The 17900-nt window shown below is 49.4% G+C and overlaps 1 protein-coding gene across 3 annotated transcripts in view; it reads left to right on the top strand.

Moving 5' to 3' along the window:
- The window catches only part of LOC140716646 (exocyst complex component 3-like protein 2), a 107218-nt gene that overhangs the window by 64757 nt on the left and 24561 nt on the right, over nt 1-17900 (top strand). For all 3 annotated transcript variants that reach the window (XM_073029481.1, XM_073029479.1, XM_073029480.1), the window contains exons 4-6: nt 8851-8965; nt 11254-11358; nt 14572-14672. In XM_073029481.1, coding sequence (XP_072885582.1) covers nt 8851-8965; nt 11254-11358; nt 14572-14672 — 321 coding nt within the window. The remainder of the gene's footprint in view (nt 1-8850; nt 8966-11253; nt 11359-14571; nt 14673-17900) is intronic.

Consider the following 17900-nt stretch of genomic DNA (forward strand, 5'->3'; position numbering starts at 1 on the left):
TGTACAAAAAGGCCAAGTATGACTTACAGAGGGCCACCTCAAGAGCAAGAGAACAATTCCTATTGAGGTTAGAGCTGGAATTGGATGCACATCAGTTCTGGCAGGGTTTGCTTCCTACAAAGAGAAATGTGACATCATGAATAGCCAAGATGTTTCACTCCCAGACGAGCTCAACGCATGATTTGAAAGGCATGATTTGTGCATGATTTGAAAGGCAGAATAGAACTACAGCTCTGAGGGTCCCTCCAGCACCTGGTGACCCTGAGATTTCTGACTTGGAGGCCAACATCAGATCATCTTTCAAGAGGGTGAACCCTCTCAAGGCGATGGGCCCCGATGGAGTACCTGGTCGGACTCTGAAAAGCTGTGTCAACCACCTGGTGGCTGTGTTCAAAGACATCTTCAATCTCTCACTGCTACGGTCGGAAGTTCCCACCTGCTTCAAAAGGGCGACAATTATAACAGTGATAACGGAGAGCTGGGTGAGCTGTCTAATGACCGATGTCTATGGCGATGAATTGCTTTGAGAGGCTGGTTATAACTAGGGTCAACTCCTGCCTCAGCAAGGACCTGGACCTATTGCAATTTGCCTATTGTCACATTAGGTCTAAGCAGACGCAATCTCGTTGGCTCTTCACGTGGCTTTGGGTCACCTGGACAAAACTAGTACTTACATCAAGCTGCTCTTTATTGACTACAGCACAGTATTAACACAAAATTCCTACAGTTCTGATCAAAAAGCTCCAAAATCTGGGCCTCCGTGCCTCCCTCTGCAACTGGATCTTCGACTTCCTCACTGGAAGACCACAATCTGCGTGGATTGGAAATAACATCTCCATCTTGCTGATAATCCACACCAGCACCCATGAACACTACCTCACTACTTTTTTCTTGCACTACTCATTTAATTTAGCTTTTATCACAATACATACTGGTGACATTTAAAGTAATTCTGATTCCGAGAAAGGGAACGTAGAGGGGCAATGGAGAGTGGTGATGGGCAGGTGAGGAGAAAAGGGGTAAGGGGGGAGGCCAGAATGGGAAACGGAGAAAGAGCCCACTGCCCCTCTCTCTCTACACCCATGACTGTGTGGCCAGGCACAGCTCGAATGCCATCTATAAATTTAGTGATGACTCAACTATTGTTGGCAGAGTTTCAGATACTGAGAGGGTGTTCAGGAGCGAGATACATTGGCTAGTTGAGTGGTGTCACAGCAACAACCTTGCACTCAACGTCAGTAAGACCAAAGAGCTGACCGTGAACTTCAGAAAGGATAAGATGAGGGATCAGAAGTGGAAAGAGAGAACAATCTCAGGTTCCTGGTTGTCAACATCTCTGAAGATCTCTCAGTTCCAACATATTGACGCAGTTACAAGAAGGCACGACAGTATTTCATTTGGAGTTTGAGGGCATTCGGAAAGACACTCACAAATTTCTACACGTATGCCATAGAGAGCATTCTAACTGACTGCATCACTATCTGGTATGGGGTGGGGGTATGGTGTACAGCACAGAAATAAGCTGCGGAAAGTTGTAAACTTAGTCAGCTCCATCATGGGCACTGGCCTCCCCCGTATCCAGGACATCCTCATGGAGCGATGCCTCAAAAAGGTGGCATCCATCATTAAAGACCCCCATCTCCCAGAGCACGTCCCCTTCTCATTGCTACCATCAGCGAGGAGGTACCGGAGCCTGAAGGCACACTCTCAATGATTCAGGAACAGCTTCTTCCCCTCTGCTATCAGGGAGGAGGTACCGGAGCCTGAAGGCACACTCTCAATGATTCAGGAACAGCTTCTTCCCCTCTGCCATCAGGGAGGAGGTACAGGAGCCTGAAGGCACACTCTCAATGATTCAGGAACAGCTTCTTCCCCTCTGCTATCAGGGAGGAGGTACGGGAGCCTGAAGGCACACTCTCAATGATTCAGGAACAGCTTCTTCCCCTCTGCTATCAGGGAGGAGGTACCGGAGCCTGAAGACACACTCTCAATGATTCAGGAACAGCTTCTTCCCCTCCGTCATCCGATTTCTGAATGGACATTGAGCCCGTGAACACAACCTCACTGCTTTTTGGTGACATATGCTGGTGATATTAAACCTGATTCTGATTCTGAGAAAGGGAAGGTAGATGGGTAACAGAGGGTGGTGAAGGGCAGGTGAGGAGAAGGGGGACCGGAATGGGAAATGGAGGAAGAGGGGAAGAGATAGCTGAAAGTTAGAGAAGTCCTGGTGCAGTGTTTGAGCCCAAAACGTCAGCAGTTCCTTTCCTCTACAGATGCTGCTTAACCCATTGAACAGATTGCTCACTGCTCCAGGTTCCGGCATCTGCAGCCTCGTGTGTGTCCACACCAAAGAGTAGCCGGCAGTTCACCCTGCCTCACAGTCCAGGACACGGTTTCAGTCCTGACTTCCCTGCTGACTGTGTGGAGTTTGCATGCTCTCCCTGTGACCACGGGGGTTCCCTCCCCCACCCCCCACACACAGACTAGTGGGTTGGTGGTTAGTTGGCCCCAGTGAGTTGCTGCTAGTGTGTGGGCAGATGCTGTGGCAATTAGGACGGAGTTGATGGGCAAGTGAGAGGGTATGTGTGACCTGGGTTTACACTCAGAGGCTGCTTCATTAGGGGCACCTGTACACCTGCTCGTTAATGCAAATACCCAATCAGCCAATCACGTGGCAGCAATTCCATGCATGAAAGCGTGCAGACACGGTCAAGAGGTTCAGTTGTTGTTCAGACCAAACATCAGAATGGGGAGGAAATGTGATCAGAGTGACTTTGACCGTGGAATGATTGCTGGTGCCAGGCTGGGTGGTTTTGAGTTTTGAGAAACTGCTGATCTGCTGGGATTTTCACACACAACAGTCTCTAGAGTTTACAGAGGATGGTGTGAAAAGCAAAATCATCCAGTGAGCGGCAGTTCTGTGGGCGAAAACGCCCCGTTAATGAGAGGGGTCAGAGAGAATGGCCAGACTAGTTCAAGCTGACAGGAAGGCAACAGAAACTCAAATAACCACACATTACAACAGCAGTGTGCAGAAGAGCATCTCTGAATGCACAACATGTCGAACCTCGGCCTGGATGGGCGGCCACAGCAGAAGACTGGGAACATACACACAGAGGCCACTTTATAAGGTACAGGACGTAACTGATAAAGTGGCTACTGAGTGCAAGCGGGGGAATGGGATTCATGCAAATGCTCTGACAGCCTGTAGAGACTCGATGGGTTGAATGGTCGCATGTCAGGTTATAAGAAGATGCACGATGTGAAACACGGTGAGACAACTGATCGTAATCCCCAGCACATATTTGGGTAGTGCTGGTTGTTATGCTTTGATGTGCATGTGGAAAGTCAGTGACCCTCAATCTGACTCTGAGTGTGAGGCTGTGCCCTAATCCCACTCTGATAAACTGGCTTATCGTTGTCACCTTTACTGAGGTAGAGTGAAAACTTTGTTTGACATTCCGTCTGTACAGACCAATTCATCACATCGGTACTCCGAGAAAGTCCAAGCCAAAACAACCTCAGAATGCAGATAGGCACTGTTTCTGCACTGTCCTCATCAGTCTCTTCTACACTTTACTCTGCATTGATACCTTAACCCACCGTGAAAACGGTGGGCAAGAGAAGCCTTTCACTGTAACTTGGTACATCTGACAATAATAAGCCAATACCAATACAAAGGTGGAAAGTGGAAGTGCAGGGGGGTGATCATTTCCTGAACCGAAAGCCAGCTATTCCAGTAGGTGGCTGACACACTCACCCTCACACTCGTATCTGTGGAGTGTCCTCACACTCACACTCACACTCACACTCACACTCGTACCTGTGGAGTGTCCTCACACTCACACTCACACTCGTACCTGTGGAGTGTCCTCACACTCACACTCACACTCGTACCTGTGGAGTGTCCTCACACTCACACTCGTACCTGTGGAGTGTCCTCACACTCACACTCACACTCACACTCACACTCGTACCTGTGGAGTGTCCTCACACTCATACTCGTACCTGTGGAGAGTCCTCACACTCACACTCACACTCGTACCTGTGGAGTGTCCTCACACTCACACTCACACTCACACTCGTACCTGTGGAGAGTCCTCACACTCACACTCACACTCATACCTGTGGAGTGTCCTCTCACTCACACTCACACTCGTACCTGTGGAGTGTCCTCACACTCACACTCGTACCTGTGGAGTGTCCTCACACTCACACTCACACTCGTACCTGTGGAGTGTCCTCACACTCACACTCACACTCACACTCGTACCTGTGGAGAGTCCTCACACTCACACTCACACTCACACTCGTACCTGTGGAGAGTCCTCACACTCACACTCACACTCATACCTGTGGAGTGTCCTCTCACTCACACTCGTACCTGTGGAGTGTCCTCACACTCACACTCACACTCACACTCGTACCTGTGGAGTGTCCTCACACTCACACTCACACTCGTACCTGTGGAGAGTCCTCACACTCACACTCACACTCATACCTGTGGAGTGTCCTCTCACTCACACTCACACTCACACTCGTACCTGTGGAGTGTCCTCTCACTCACACTCACACTCGTACCTGTGGAGTGTCCTCACACTCACACTCGTACCTGTGGAGTGTCCTCACACTCACACTCACACTCGTACCTGTGGAGTGTCCTCACACTCACACTCACACTCACACTCACACTCGTACCTGTGGAGAGTCCTCACACTCACACTCACACTCACACTCGTACCTGTGGAGAGTCCTCACACTCACACTCACACTCATACCTGTGGAGTGTCCTCTCACTCACACTCACACTCACACTCGTACCTGTGGAGTGTCCTCACACTCACACTCACACTCACACTCGTACCTGTGGAGTGTCCTCACACTCACACTCACACTCGTACCTGTGGAGAGTCCTCACACTCACACTCACACTCATACCTGTGGAGTGTCCTCTCACTCACACTCACACTCGTACCTGTGGAGTGTCCTCACACTCACACTCGTATCTGCAGAGTGTCCTCACACTCACACTCGTACCTGTGGAGTGTCCTCACACTCACACTCACACTCGTACCTGTGGAGTGTCCTCACACTCACACTCGTACCTGTGGAGTGTCCTCACACTCACACTCACACTCACACTCGTACCTGTGGAGTGTCCTCACACTCACACTCACACTCGTACCTGTGGAGTGTCCTCACACTCACACTCGTACCTGTGGAGTGTCCTCACACTCACACTCACACTCGTACCTGTGGAGTGTCCTCACACTCACACTCACACTCGTACCTGTGGAGTGTCCTCACACTCACACTCACACTCGTACCTGTGGAGTGTCCTCACACTCACACTCGTACCTGTGGAGTGTCCTCACACTCACACTCACACTCGTACCTGTGGAGTGTCCTCACACTCACACTCACACTCGTACCTGTGGAGTGTCCTCACACTCACACTCGTACCTGTGGAGTGTCCTCACACTCACACTCACACTCACACTCGTACCTGTGGAGTGTCCTCACACTCACACTCACACTCGTACCTGTGGAGTGTCCTCACACTCACACTCGTACCTGTGGAGTGTCCTCACACTCACACTCACACTCGTACCTGTGGAGTGTCCTCACACTCACACTCGTACCTGTGGAGTGTCCTCACACTCACACTCACACTCACACTCGTACCTGTGGAGTGTCCTCACACTCACACTCACACTCACACTCGTACCTGTGGAGTGTCCTCACACTCACACTCACACTCACACTCGTACCTGTGGAGTGTCCTCACACTCACACTCACACTCGTACCTGTGGAGTGTCCTCACACTCACACTCACACTCGTACCTGTGGAGTGTCCTCACACTCACACTCACACTCGTACCTGTGGAGTGTCCTCACACTCACACTCGTACCTGTGGAGTGTCCTCACACTCACACTCACACTCGTACCTGTGGAGTGTCCTCACACTCACACTCACACTCGTACCTGTGGAGTGTCCTCACACTCACACTCACACTCACACTCGTACCTGTGGAGTGTCCTCACACTCACACTCACACTCGTACCTGTGGAGTGTCCTCACACTCACACTCGTACCTGTGGAGTGTCCTCACACTCACACTCACACTCGTACCTGTGGAGTGTCCTCACACTCACACTCGTACCTGTGGAGTGTCCTCACACTCACACTCACACTCGTACCTGTGGAGTGTCCTCACACTCACACTCGTACCTGTGGAGTGTCCTCACACTCACACTCACACTCACACTCGTACCTGTGGAGTGTCCTCACACTCACACTCACACTCACACTCGTACCTGTGGAGTGTCCTCACACTCACACTCACACTCACACTCGTACCTGTGGAGTGTCCTCACACTCACACTCACACTCACACTCGTACCTGTGGAGTGTCCTCACACTCACACTCACACTCACACTCGTACCTGTGGAGTGTCCTCACACTCACACTCACACTCGTACCTGTGGAGTGTCCTCACACTCACACTCACACTCGTACCTGTGGAGTGTCCTCACACTCACACTCGTACCTGTGGAGAGTCCTCACACTCACACTCACACTCGTACCTGTGGAGTGTCCTCACACTCACACTCACACTCACACTCGTACCTGTGGAGAGTCCTCACACTCACACTCACACTCGTACCTGTGGAGTGTCCTCACACTCACACTCACACTCACACTCGTACCTGTGGAGTGTCCTCACACTCACACTCACACTCGTACCTGTGGAGTGTCCTCACACTCACACTCGTACCTGTGGAGTGTCCTCACACTCACACTCACACTCGTACCTGTGGAGTGTCCTCACACTCACACTCGTACCTGTGGAGTGTCCTCACACTCACACTCACACTCGTACCCAGAGGGATGTTAGGGGCTCAGCTGGAGAAATAAGGATAAACTTGCTTTGGATATTTGTATCGTGGTCAATATTATAATGTGAGAAACATGCCAGCAGATTTTCCATAGCGAGATAGTGACTGGCGTGAGGAATCGGACCAGAGAGCATGCCTCTGACTAGCTCTTTGCAACTGTGCAGGCAGCAAGAGAGCGTTGGGCTCCAAGGTTTACAGCACCTGAATTGGTTAATTGTTATTTAACAATAGTTATTAGTCACTTAGAGTTCCTCAAAAGACTTGCTCTTGGTAATGTGGTCTCCCGATACTTTCTGTATAAGTTTAGTTAAGTTCTGAGAAGTTTATTTTGATCGTCTCAAGGATTCCATGTTACCTGTACTATTTAAATGATGCCCGATTAGCGCTAATCACAAAGTCCTGGTTTTGGGAATGTTACGCCTCGCTGAGTTGCTCGGCTGAGCAACTTACTCCATTGGGAATTCTGATGAATAAACTTTGGTTCCGACATTGGCAGTGCACATCGTGACAACAGCAGGACAGGTCGAGCGAGCTACGACTTTTCCCTTTGGGGAGAGGGAGGGTGAGAGGTGACTTGGTAGAGGTGTACAAGATAAGAGACATGGACAGCCAGAGACTTGTCCCAGGGCAGAAATGGCTGATACAAGGGGCATAACTTGAAGGCATGTGGAGAAAGGGATAGGGGCATGTCAGAGCTAGGTTCTCAGTGGTGCTTTGTGCTTCCTGGACAGTGACAGAGGCAGGTACATGGAAGATTCTCAGATAAGCACAGGGACAAACAATGTAGGAGGGAAAGGTTAGATTGATCTTAGTGTAGATTAAAAGTTCAGCACAATATCATGGGCTGGACAGCCGATATTGTCTTTTACGCAAACACAAGGAAATCTACAGATGCTGGAAATTCAATCACCACACACAAAATGCTGGTGGAACGCAGGAGGCCAGGCAGCATCTATAGGGAGAAGCGCTGTCGACATTTCGGGCCGAAACTTCATTAGTCCTGACGAAGGGTCTCAGCCCGAAACGTCGACAGTGCTTCTCCCTATAGATGCTGCCTGGCCTGCTGTGTTCCACCAGCATTTTGTGTGTATGCGATATTCTTTTATGTTCTGTGTTCTAAGATGAGATGAATAAAATGGGGGGGGGGGGGCAATGTGGAAGGGAAGTTCAGAGTAAATTTGTTATCAAAGTACGTATTTGTCACTTTATACTACCTTGAATGTTTATTTTCGTGCAAGCATTTATGGGAAAATAAAGAAATACAATAGAATTTAATGAAAAACTATAAATAACAAAAATGGGCAAAACCAGTGTGTAAAAGAAGAGAAGTGATGCAAATTTTTAAAAAAGCTAAATAATGCCCAGAAGGTGAGTTGTTCAGTCTTGGAAAGTCAGTCTGTAGGCTGTGGAGTCAGCACGGTGCTGAGGTGAGTGACGTTGTCCGCGCTGGTTTAGGAGCCTGACGGGCATGGGGTAATAGCCCTGAGCAAACACACAAGATGCTGGAGGGACTCAGCAGGGCAGGCAGCCCCCATGGAAAAGAGCAAACAGTCGATGTTTCGGGGCTGAGTCCCTTCAGTATTTCCGAACCTGGTGTTGAGGGATCACCACGACACCTGGTTGGATTACCTGAGTACCTTAGGTAACCAAATTAGACTGATCTTGGCTTCGGTCAAAAGGTCAGCACAATATTATGTCCTGCTGCGTTCCATGTTCTATGTTTTAAATAGAGGGCACCTTGCTCAATTTGGTACAGGCCTGTCAAAGTAGTTCAGAAGGTCTGATGCCCAGGATCTCTGACAAAGCTGCACTCTATCGCCGCTGCACTGGGAACCTGAATTCTGCGCAGTTGTTTCTTGGGAAGGGCCTACAGCCCTCCACTCTAAAGTGAGGTTGTCACTTGCTGGGCCACATCCATCACCTGTGGGTGTCCTTTGCTTTTAGGGAAGTGCTGGGCCATGCAGAACTGACTGCGCACATCAGCAAGCAGCACCTCGGACCGCTCCTACCCGAGGACACAGTCAGGAGGCTGGAGGATCGCTGTGTTTCCATGGTGAAGGTAGGGTATGGGACTCACAAAAGCATATTGCTGAGGCTTTGTAAAGCAACCACATTTTTAAAAAAAGATTAGCTTTATGTACCGCGAGTATGTTGTGATATCAAAACATACAGCGCAATCGGTTATTTGTATCAATGACCAACACGGTCTGAAAACGTGGGGACTGTCAGAACACTTCAGGCACCAACATGCCTACGACTTACCGACCCTCACCCGTCCACCTTTGGACTGTGGGAGGGAACTGGAGCACCTGCAGGAAGTCCAGGCGGTCACGGGGAGGCTGGAGCACCTGCAGGAAGTCCAGGCGGTCACGGGGAGAACGCACAAACTCCGCACAGTCAGAGGTGAGAACTGAACCACAGCCAGTGGAGCAAATTTATTGGAGTATTGGGAGCAAATTTTTTGGCCCCGTATTTCAGGAAAGATATGCTGACCTTGGAGAGGATCCTAACGAGGCTCAGAGGAATGATGAAAGGCTTAGTGTATGGGGACATACACACACACACATACGCTGTGTCCGGGCCTGTACTCAGTGTTCAGATGGATGGTGGGGGTGGGATCTCATCGAAGTGTATGGGGACATACACACACACACATACGCTGTGTCTGGGCCTGTACTCAGTGTTCAGATGGATGGGGGGGTGGGATCTCATTGAAGTGTATGGGGACATACACACACATACGCTGTGCCTGGGCGTGTACTCAGTGTTCAGATGGATGGGGGGGTGGTGGGATCTCATTGAAGTGTATGGGGACATACACACACATACGCTGTGTCCGGGCCTGTACTCAGTGTTCAGATGGATGGGGGGGCGGATCTCATTGAAGTGTATGGAGAGATTAGCTGAGGAGAGGAAGTTTCCAATATTAGGAGAGTCTACGATCTGAGAGCATAGCCTCAGAATAAGGGGGTGTTCCTTTAGAAATGAGATGAGGAGGCAGTTTTTCAGCCCATCGAGATGAATTTGTTGCCACAGAGATCTGTGGAGACCACATCATTAGGGAGAGACTGATAGGTTCTCGATTGGTGAGGGGATTAAGGGTTTCAGGGAGAAGGTGGGAGAATCAGACTGAGTAAATAAAATCAGTCATGGAGGAACAGACTCGATGGGCTGAATGGCCTAATTCTGCTCCTATGTCTTGTGGTCTTATGGTCCTACTGGAGATGGTTCCTGCTTTTCTGCCTAATTTCACAAAACAACTTCCTCCTTACAACTTGGCCCATTGAGATTACACCAGCTCTTAAAGTAATCCCGTGCTCCAAGTAATTTTCCTGCTAATGAATGTTCATCCAGTTACACGAGCAGCACTTTCCAGCCGTGTGTGACTTGCAGCCTGTGCTCGGGGGGGAGACGGAGTCTGGAGTTTGGGATGTCTTGTTGAAGACTCAGCAAGCTGGGACGGGGGTTCCCCTGCACCCACTGCCCCTGTGCTCGGGGGGCTGGAGTCTGGCGTTTGGGATGTCTTGTTGAAGACTCAGCAAGCTGGGACGGGGGTCGCCCTGCACCCACTGCCCCTGTGCTCGGGGGGGGGGGGGAACGGAGTCTGGCGTTTGGGATGTCTTGTTGGAGCAGCCTTGGCACGTAACTGGAGAGCATTTTGTACATGATACAGGCTTCTCACAGGAGCTGTAAGTCTCTACAGTACGGAAGCAGACCTTGACCTTGCCAACCTTTATCCCCATCCACACTAATCCCATTGGTGGACCTGCATGCCCTTGTGATGGAGCACCCAGGGGAATCTCACTAATGGAAGGGTAAATGTACGAGGAATTTTGATATCTCTGGGGCTGTACTCAGAGAACATGCAAACTCTATGCGCACACACACACACACACACACACACACTCACACACACACACACACACACACACACACATATATATATACAGATATAGACATACATACATACACACACACACACACACATATATATATATATATACAAATATAGACATACATACACACACACACATATATATATATACAGACACACACACACACACACACACACACACACACACACACACACACACACACACACACACACACACACACACACACACACACACATTCAGATATAGGCTTCCATGCACATACTCACAATTTCTTCTTTGGTTCACATTTTTATCAAAAATGATCTGAATCCAGTTTAATTGAAATGTAAAGAAGTATCGTTCCTGTATTTGGGTTCCTGCTGCTCGGCTTTCGAGCCGGGAGGAATCCAGTGCCAATCACAGCTGTGGGATGTTAAGAAGTCTTCTGATTGGTTTCCTCCTTTCTCTGAAGGCCCAGATTACGAAGCACATGGAGACGGAACTGTGTGCAGAGCAGGACAGGTGGAAACAGGAACACAAAAGCTTTCAGTCTGAGTTGGCAAGCGGGGTCATCCAGGTAAGGCCACTTCACCTCAGCCCAAAACAAGGTGAGGGACGTCTTCCCGACCTCGGAGAGTCAGACTGGGAAAGAACTTTAGAGACGTATGCGCAGGGTAGGAATGGCAACAGAGCAGCTGGGGTCGTGTTAGCCATGGTACATAATGGGTTATTTACAGTTCAGGAGCAATGAACCGGGTCTGATGAAAAACCTGTGCAAATGGATTCAATTAGCAGCAGCGCAATTCTCATCTTCTCACAATCTCTGTGGCACGTTCACTTCTCCGCAGCACAGCTGCGGGTTCAGGGTTGTTGCCAGCACGAGATCCCCGTTTTAATGCCATGGATCGCTCAGAGATAACAGATAGGGTTCAGCTGTTGGTGAGTGTGGAGATACCCGATGATCAGTGGATCTTCACTTTAGGGACAGCTTCATCTCCTCTGCTGGCAGACTTCTGAACAGACCATGAACACCGCCTCACTATACCACTTCTGCACTATTTATCTATCTCATCTGGTCATTTATGGTCATCTTTATGCCTTGCACTGAACTGCTGTCACAAAACCACAAATTTAACAACGTGTAGGGCTCTGGGTAACCCGAGGTAATTTCTAAAGTAAGTTCGTGTTCAGCACAGCATTGTGGGCCGAAGGGCCTGTTTCCTTCGTTTCTATGTGCTCTGATTCTGAACACTAATGTTGTGTTTCTGAGCTCTCTGTCCCCAGGAGCACTTCGTGTGTCCATTAACTTATGCCCGATTATCTAAACCTTCAGAAACGTCTTGTCCGTGGCAGTGTGTTCTCCCTGTGGTCAATAGAAACATATGTCAGACACAAAATATTGAAATAAACAATAGCTTTTGAAGCTTATATTGAATTATCTACAATAGTGGGATTCTGCTGAGGGTCTTTAAAAGGGTGACCTTAGGAACTGAAACTTTCATAACTACCTTATTCTTCAGTAACTTAGTTACAGTCACAGTAATCCCATCGTTTAAACTGATCCTCGATGATAAAACTCCCTCTTTGAACACAATCCCTGAGAGGAAAGCTTGCTTTTTAGCTAGATCCCTGGTGGGAAGTCTCTCTGTTTTAGCTCGGGGTCCATTTTCCCATTTCCCTGGTGGGAAGAATCCCTTGAAGTGCGATCGTTGTGCTGGGTGAGGTCATCCGCGCTGGGACAGCTGTCAGACTCTAGATCAGCGTGCAACCCCTGCTCTCACTATCACGTATTTTTCATTTGCGCAAGTTGTCTTCTTTTCCATGTTGTCAGCGTTTGTTTATATATTTTTTCATAACCTCTAGAGCATATATGTCAAACTCAAGGCCCGCGGGCCAAATCCGGCCCGCGGTGGAATTATCTTTGGCCCGCGAGATAATATGTAATTACTATTAAAGCTGGCCCCAGTAATCGAAGCGCCTATGGCATATGATATGGCTAATGCTGAGTTTATTCAGGTACCAGGTTTTCAGGGTTTTTAGTGTTTATTCGGCAGTCTTGCTCGGCAGTCTTCTTCATAAGAAACGGAATTTGTAACGTGAAACACTTTGTAGTTATAGCAGAGACCGAGACACATGAGAGCAGGCTGAAAAAACGGAGGCAACGAAAGCTGCGTTCGCACGCGTCCGACTGATCCGGCCCGCATGAAGCTGCATTTTGCTCAATCCGGCCCGTGACCTAAAATGAGTTTGACACCCCTGCTCTAGAGTATTTCTTTATTCTACTGTGAATGCCTGCGAGACAATGAACATCAGGGCTGTTATGGGGACATATATATAATTAGATAATAAAGTGATTTTGGCTTTGGTACTTGATAGTGGGATCCCCTCTTTAAATGGGTTCTTGATCTGCAAAGTACACAGTGAATTTAATATCAACGTAAGTACATAGATAGATAGATAGATAGATAGATAGATAGATAGATAGATACTTTATTCATCCCCATGGGGAAATTCAACTTTTTTTCCAATGTCCCATAAACTTGTTGTAGCATAACTAATTACATACAATACTTAACTCAGTAAAAAAATATTATATGCATCTAAATCACTATCTCAAAAAGCATTAATAATAGCTTTTAAAAAGTTCTTAAGTCCTGGCGGTAGAATTGTAAAGCCTAATGGCATTGGGGAGTATTGACCTCTTCATCCTGTCTGAGGAGCATTGCATCGATAGTAACCTGTCGCTGAAACTGCTTCTCTGTCTCTGGATGGTGCTATGTAGAGGATGTTCAGAGTTATCCATAATTGACCGTAGCCTACTCAGCGCCCTTCGCTCAGCTACCGATGTTAAACTCTCCAGCACTTTGCCCACGACAGAGCCCGCCTTCCTTACCAGCTTATTAAGACATGAGGCGTCCCTCTTCTTAATGCTTCCTCCCCAACACGCCACCACAAAGAAGAGGGCGCTCTCCACAACTGACCTATAGAACATCTTCAGCATCTCACTACAGACATTGAATGACGCCAACCTTCTAAGGAAGTACAGTCGACTCTGTGCCTTCCTGCACAAGGCATCTGTGTTGGCAGTCCAGTCTAGCTTCTCGTCTAACTGTACTCCCAGATACTTGTAGGTCTTAACCTGCTCCACACATTCTCCATTAATGATCACTGGCTCCATATGAGGCCTAGATCTCCTAAAGTCCACCACCATCTCCTTGGTCTTGGTGATATTGAGACGCAGGTAGTTTGAGTTGCACCATATCACAAAGTCCTGTATCAGTTTCCTATACTCCTCCTCCTGTCCATTCCTGACACACCCCACATGTCACTGTTTTCTTGCGGGCATTCGCAGTAGATACAAAGAAACGTAAAATCATTGAAGAATTAAACACAGACAAAGATTGACAGATAGTCAATGTGCAAAAGAACATGCTTGTGCAAATAAAAAACAAGTAAACAGGCAGATACATACGCACATACACACTCAAGTAGGTAGATAGGTAAATAAGTTAATAAAAATGGTGCATGTGAGTTGTAGAGTCCTTGAACGTGAGTTCACAGGAGTCAGTTCAGTGTTGAGGTGAGTGACGTTGTCCACGCTGGTTGAAAGAAAATATCAGTGGAAGCTCTGTCCTTATCCAGGGTCCCTGATGGAGACACTCCATCCTTAGGTGACTCCATTCCAAGGGGAGAGCCTTCTTTGAAGAGCATCTTTCCTGGGCAGGCTGTCTCTGTCCATGTGCCCCTTTGTGGAAAACCTTCCAGTTAATCGCTTCCATCTTCTCCTCAGATACTTAAGGAGCATATTGAGAAGTCGTCTGCGATCACAGAGGAACTGGGGGCTCGGATCGCTCAGAGCAGCCTCCACATCCTGGCTAACTTCCTGCAGAGGTACCGACTCAGACATTGGGCTGGGGCAGATGTCGCTCATTGGCTGCAGGACTGACTCAGACAGGTGTTGGGCTGGGGCAGATGTCGCTCATTGGCTGCAGGACTGACTCAGACAGGTGTTGGGCTGGGGGAGATGTCCCTCATTGGCTGCAGGACTGACTCAGACAGGTGTTGGGCTGGGGGAGACATCGCTCATTGGCTGCAGGACTGACTCAGACAGGAGTTGGGCTGGGGGAGATGTCGCTCATTGGCTGCAGGACTGACTCAGACAGGTGTTGGGCTGGGGCAGATGTCTCTCATTGGCTGCAGGACTGACTCAGACAGGTGTTGGGCTGGGGGAGATGTCTCTCATTGGCTGCAGGACTGACTCAGACAGGTGTTGGGCTGGGGGAGATGTTACTCATTGGCTGCAGGACTGACAGACAGGTGTTGGGCTGGGGGAGATGTCACTCATTGGCTGCAGGACTGACTCAGACAGGTGTTGGGCTGGGGGAGATGTCACTCATTGGCTGCAGGACTGACTCAGACGGGTGTTGGGCTGGGGGAGACCTCGCTCATTGGCTGCAGGACTGACTCAGACAGGTGTTGGGCTGGGGGAGATGTCTCTCATTGGCTGCAGGACTGACTCAGACAGGTGTTGGGCTGGGGGAGATGTCGCTCATTGGCTGCAGGACTGACTCAGACAGGTGTTGGGCTGGGGGAGATGTTGCTCATTGGCTGCAGGACTGACTCAGACAGGTGTTGGGCTGGGGCAGATGTCGCTCATTGGCTGCAGGACTGACTCAGACAGGTGTTGGGCTGGGGGAGATGTCGCTCATTGGCTGCAGGACTGACTCAGACAGGTGTTGGGCTGGGGGAGATGTCGCTCATTGGCTGCAGGACTGACTCAGACAGGTGTTGGGCTGGGGGAGATGTCTCTCATTGGCTGCAGGACTGACTCAGACAGGTGTTGGGCTGGGGGAGATGTCGCTCATTGGCTGCAGGACTGACTCAGACAGGTGTTGGGCTGGGGGAGATGTCTCTCATTGGCTGCAGGACTGACTTAGACAGGTGTTGGGCTGGGGGAGATGTCGCTCATTGGCTGCAGGACTGACTCAGACAGGTGTTGGGCTGGGGGAGATGTTGCTCATTGGCTGCAGGACTGACTCAGACAGGTGTTGGGCTGGGGGAGATGTCTCTCATTGGCTGTAGGACTGACTCAGACAGGTGTTGGGCTGGGGGAGATGTCGCTCATTGGCTGCAGGACTGACTCAGACAGGTGTTGGGCTGGGGGAGATGTCTCTCATTGGCTGTAGGACTGACTCAGACAGGTGTTGGGCTGGGGGAGATGTCGCTCATTGGCTGCAGGACTGACTCAGACAGGTGTTGGGCTGGGGGAGATGTCTCTCATTGGCTGTAGGACTGACTCAGACAGGTGTTGGGCTGGGGGAGATGTCGCTCATTGGCTGTAGGACTGACTCAGACAGGTGTTGGGCTGGGGGAGATGTCGCTCATTGGCTGCAGGACTGACTCAGACAGGTGTTGGGCTGGGGGAGATGTCGCTCATTGGCTGCAGGACTGACTCAGACAGGTGTTGGGTTGGGGGAGATGTCGCTCATTGGCTGCAGGACTGACTCAGACAGGTGTTGGGCTGGGGGAGATGTCGCTCATTGGCTGCAGGACTGACTCAGACAGGTGTTGGGCTGGGGGAGATGTCGCTCATTGGCTGCAGGACTGACTCAGACAGGTGTTGGGTTGGGGGAGATGTCGCTCATTGGCTGCAGGACTGACTCAGACAGGTGTTGGGCTGGGGGAGATGTCGCTCATTGGCTGCAGGACTGACTCAGACAGGTGTTGGGCTGGGGGAGATGTCGCTCATTGGCTGCAGGACACTTTGGGACATCCTGTGGTTGTGAGAGGAAGCTTCAGAAATGCAATCAGATGCAAAGGTATCTCCTACACTCAGCACTAGTTCAATTCACTTCCTGACTCATGAGATTAACACAATAGTTGTGTCTGATTACAGCCACCTCAGCCTACACAATCCACTTGTGTAATAGAACATTACAGCACAGTACAGGCCCTTCAGCCCACAATATTGTGTCTATCTTTTAACCTACTCTACGGTCAGTCTTACCTCCCACATGGCCCTCTATTCTTCTTTCACCCATGTGACTATCTAAGAGTCTGCTAACTATCCCTAATGTATCAGCCTCTGCCACCACCCCTGGCACTGCGCTGCACACACCCACCAACCTCTGTGTAAAAATTCTACCTCTGACATCCCCCCATAACTTTCTTCCAATCACCTTAAGACTTTTGCCCACTCGTTGTGGCGATTTCTGCCCCGGGAGAGAGCCTCTGGCTGTCCACTCTTGTCTATGCTTCGCTCACACTGTGCACCTCGATCAAATCGCCACCGATCCTCCTTCGCTCCAGCTCAGCCATTACAAGACATATTCTTCAGTCCAGGCAGCATCTCTTCTGCATCCTCTCTAAAGCTTCACATCCTTCCTATAATGAGTTGAGCAGAATTGAACACAATGTGCTCTGACCAGAGTTTTAAAGAGCTGCAACATTACCTCGTGACTCTTGAATTTAATCTCGTATTAACCGTTTCCGCCCCGGAAAAGGCTGCGAATTTCTCTCCTGGTGTCACACCAGCCTTTGGGATCCTTAGTTGCCATGTTTCTCAGAGAACAATAATGTCCACGTTACAACTATTGAAAAGTGGCTCTTGAACTGAGTCCACTGTGCACCTTCTTAACCACCCTATCACCTTGCATAGCATCCTGCACCAGGAGCCTTAAGGGTGCCACCTTTCCCTGTAACTTTGATACAAGATTAGCCCCTGAGTTTGCATGTTCTCCCTGTGACCATCTGAGATTTTCCTGGGTGCTCCAGATTTCCTGCTACATCCCAAAGACTTTTCATAAGACATTTCTAAATTTCCCTGGTATAGCAGCAGCAACAGGAGAACACTGAAAAGTTGATGGTCTAGTGGGAGAATAGGTTCTAATAGGGGATTGGAATAAGCTGAATGATTCCCTTTATAGATTTATAGAAATGGACATCCCAGCTACCGGCCCTTCAGCCCACTGAGTTTGTGCTATCCTTTTTGTTCACCTACGCTAATCCTATTTGCCCTCATTGGGTCTGTATCCTTCCACGCCTTGTCTGTCTGTGCTTGTCGAAATGCCTCTTCAATGTGACTGGTCACACCATCACCTGGCAGCGAGTGCCACAGAG

The sequence above is a fragment of the Hemitrygon akajei genome, chromosome 25, assembly GCF_048418815.1.
Source record: "Hemitrygon akajei chromosome 25, sHemAka1.3, whole genome shotgun sequence".
Taxonomy (NCBI): Eukaryota; Metazoa; Chordata; class Chondrichthyes; order Myliobatiformes; family Dasyatidae; genus Hemitrygon; species Hemitrygon akajei.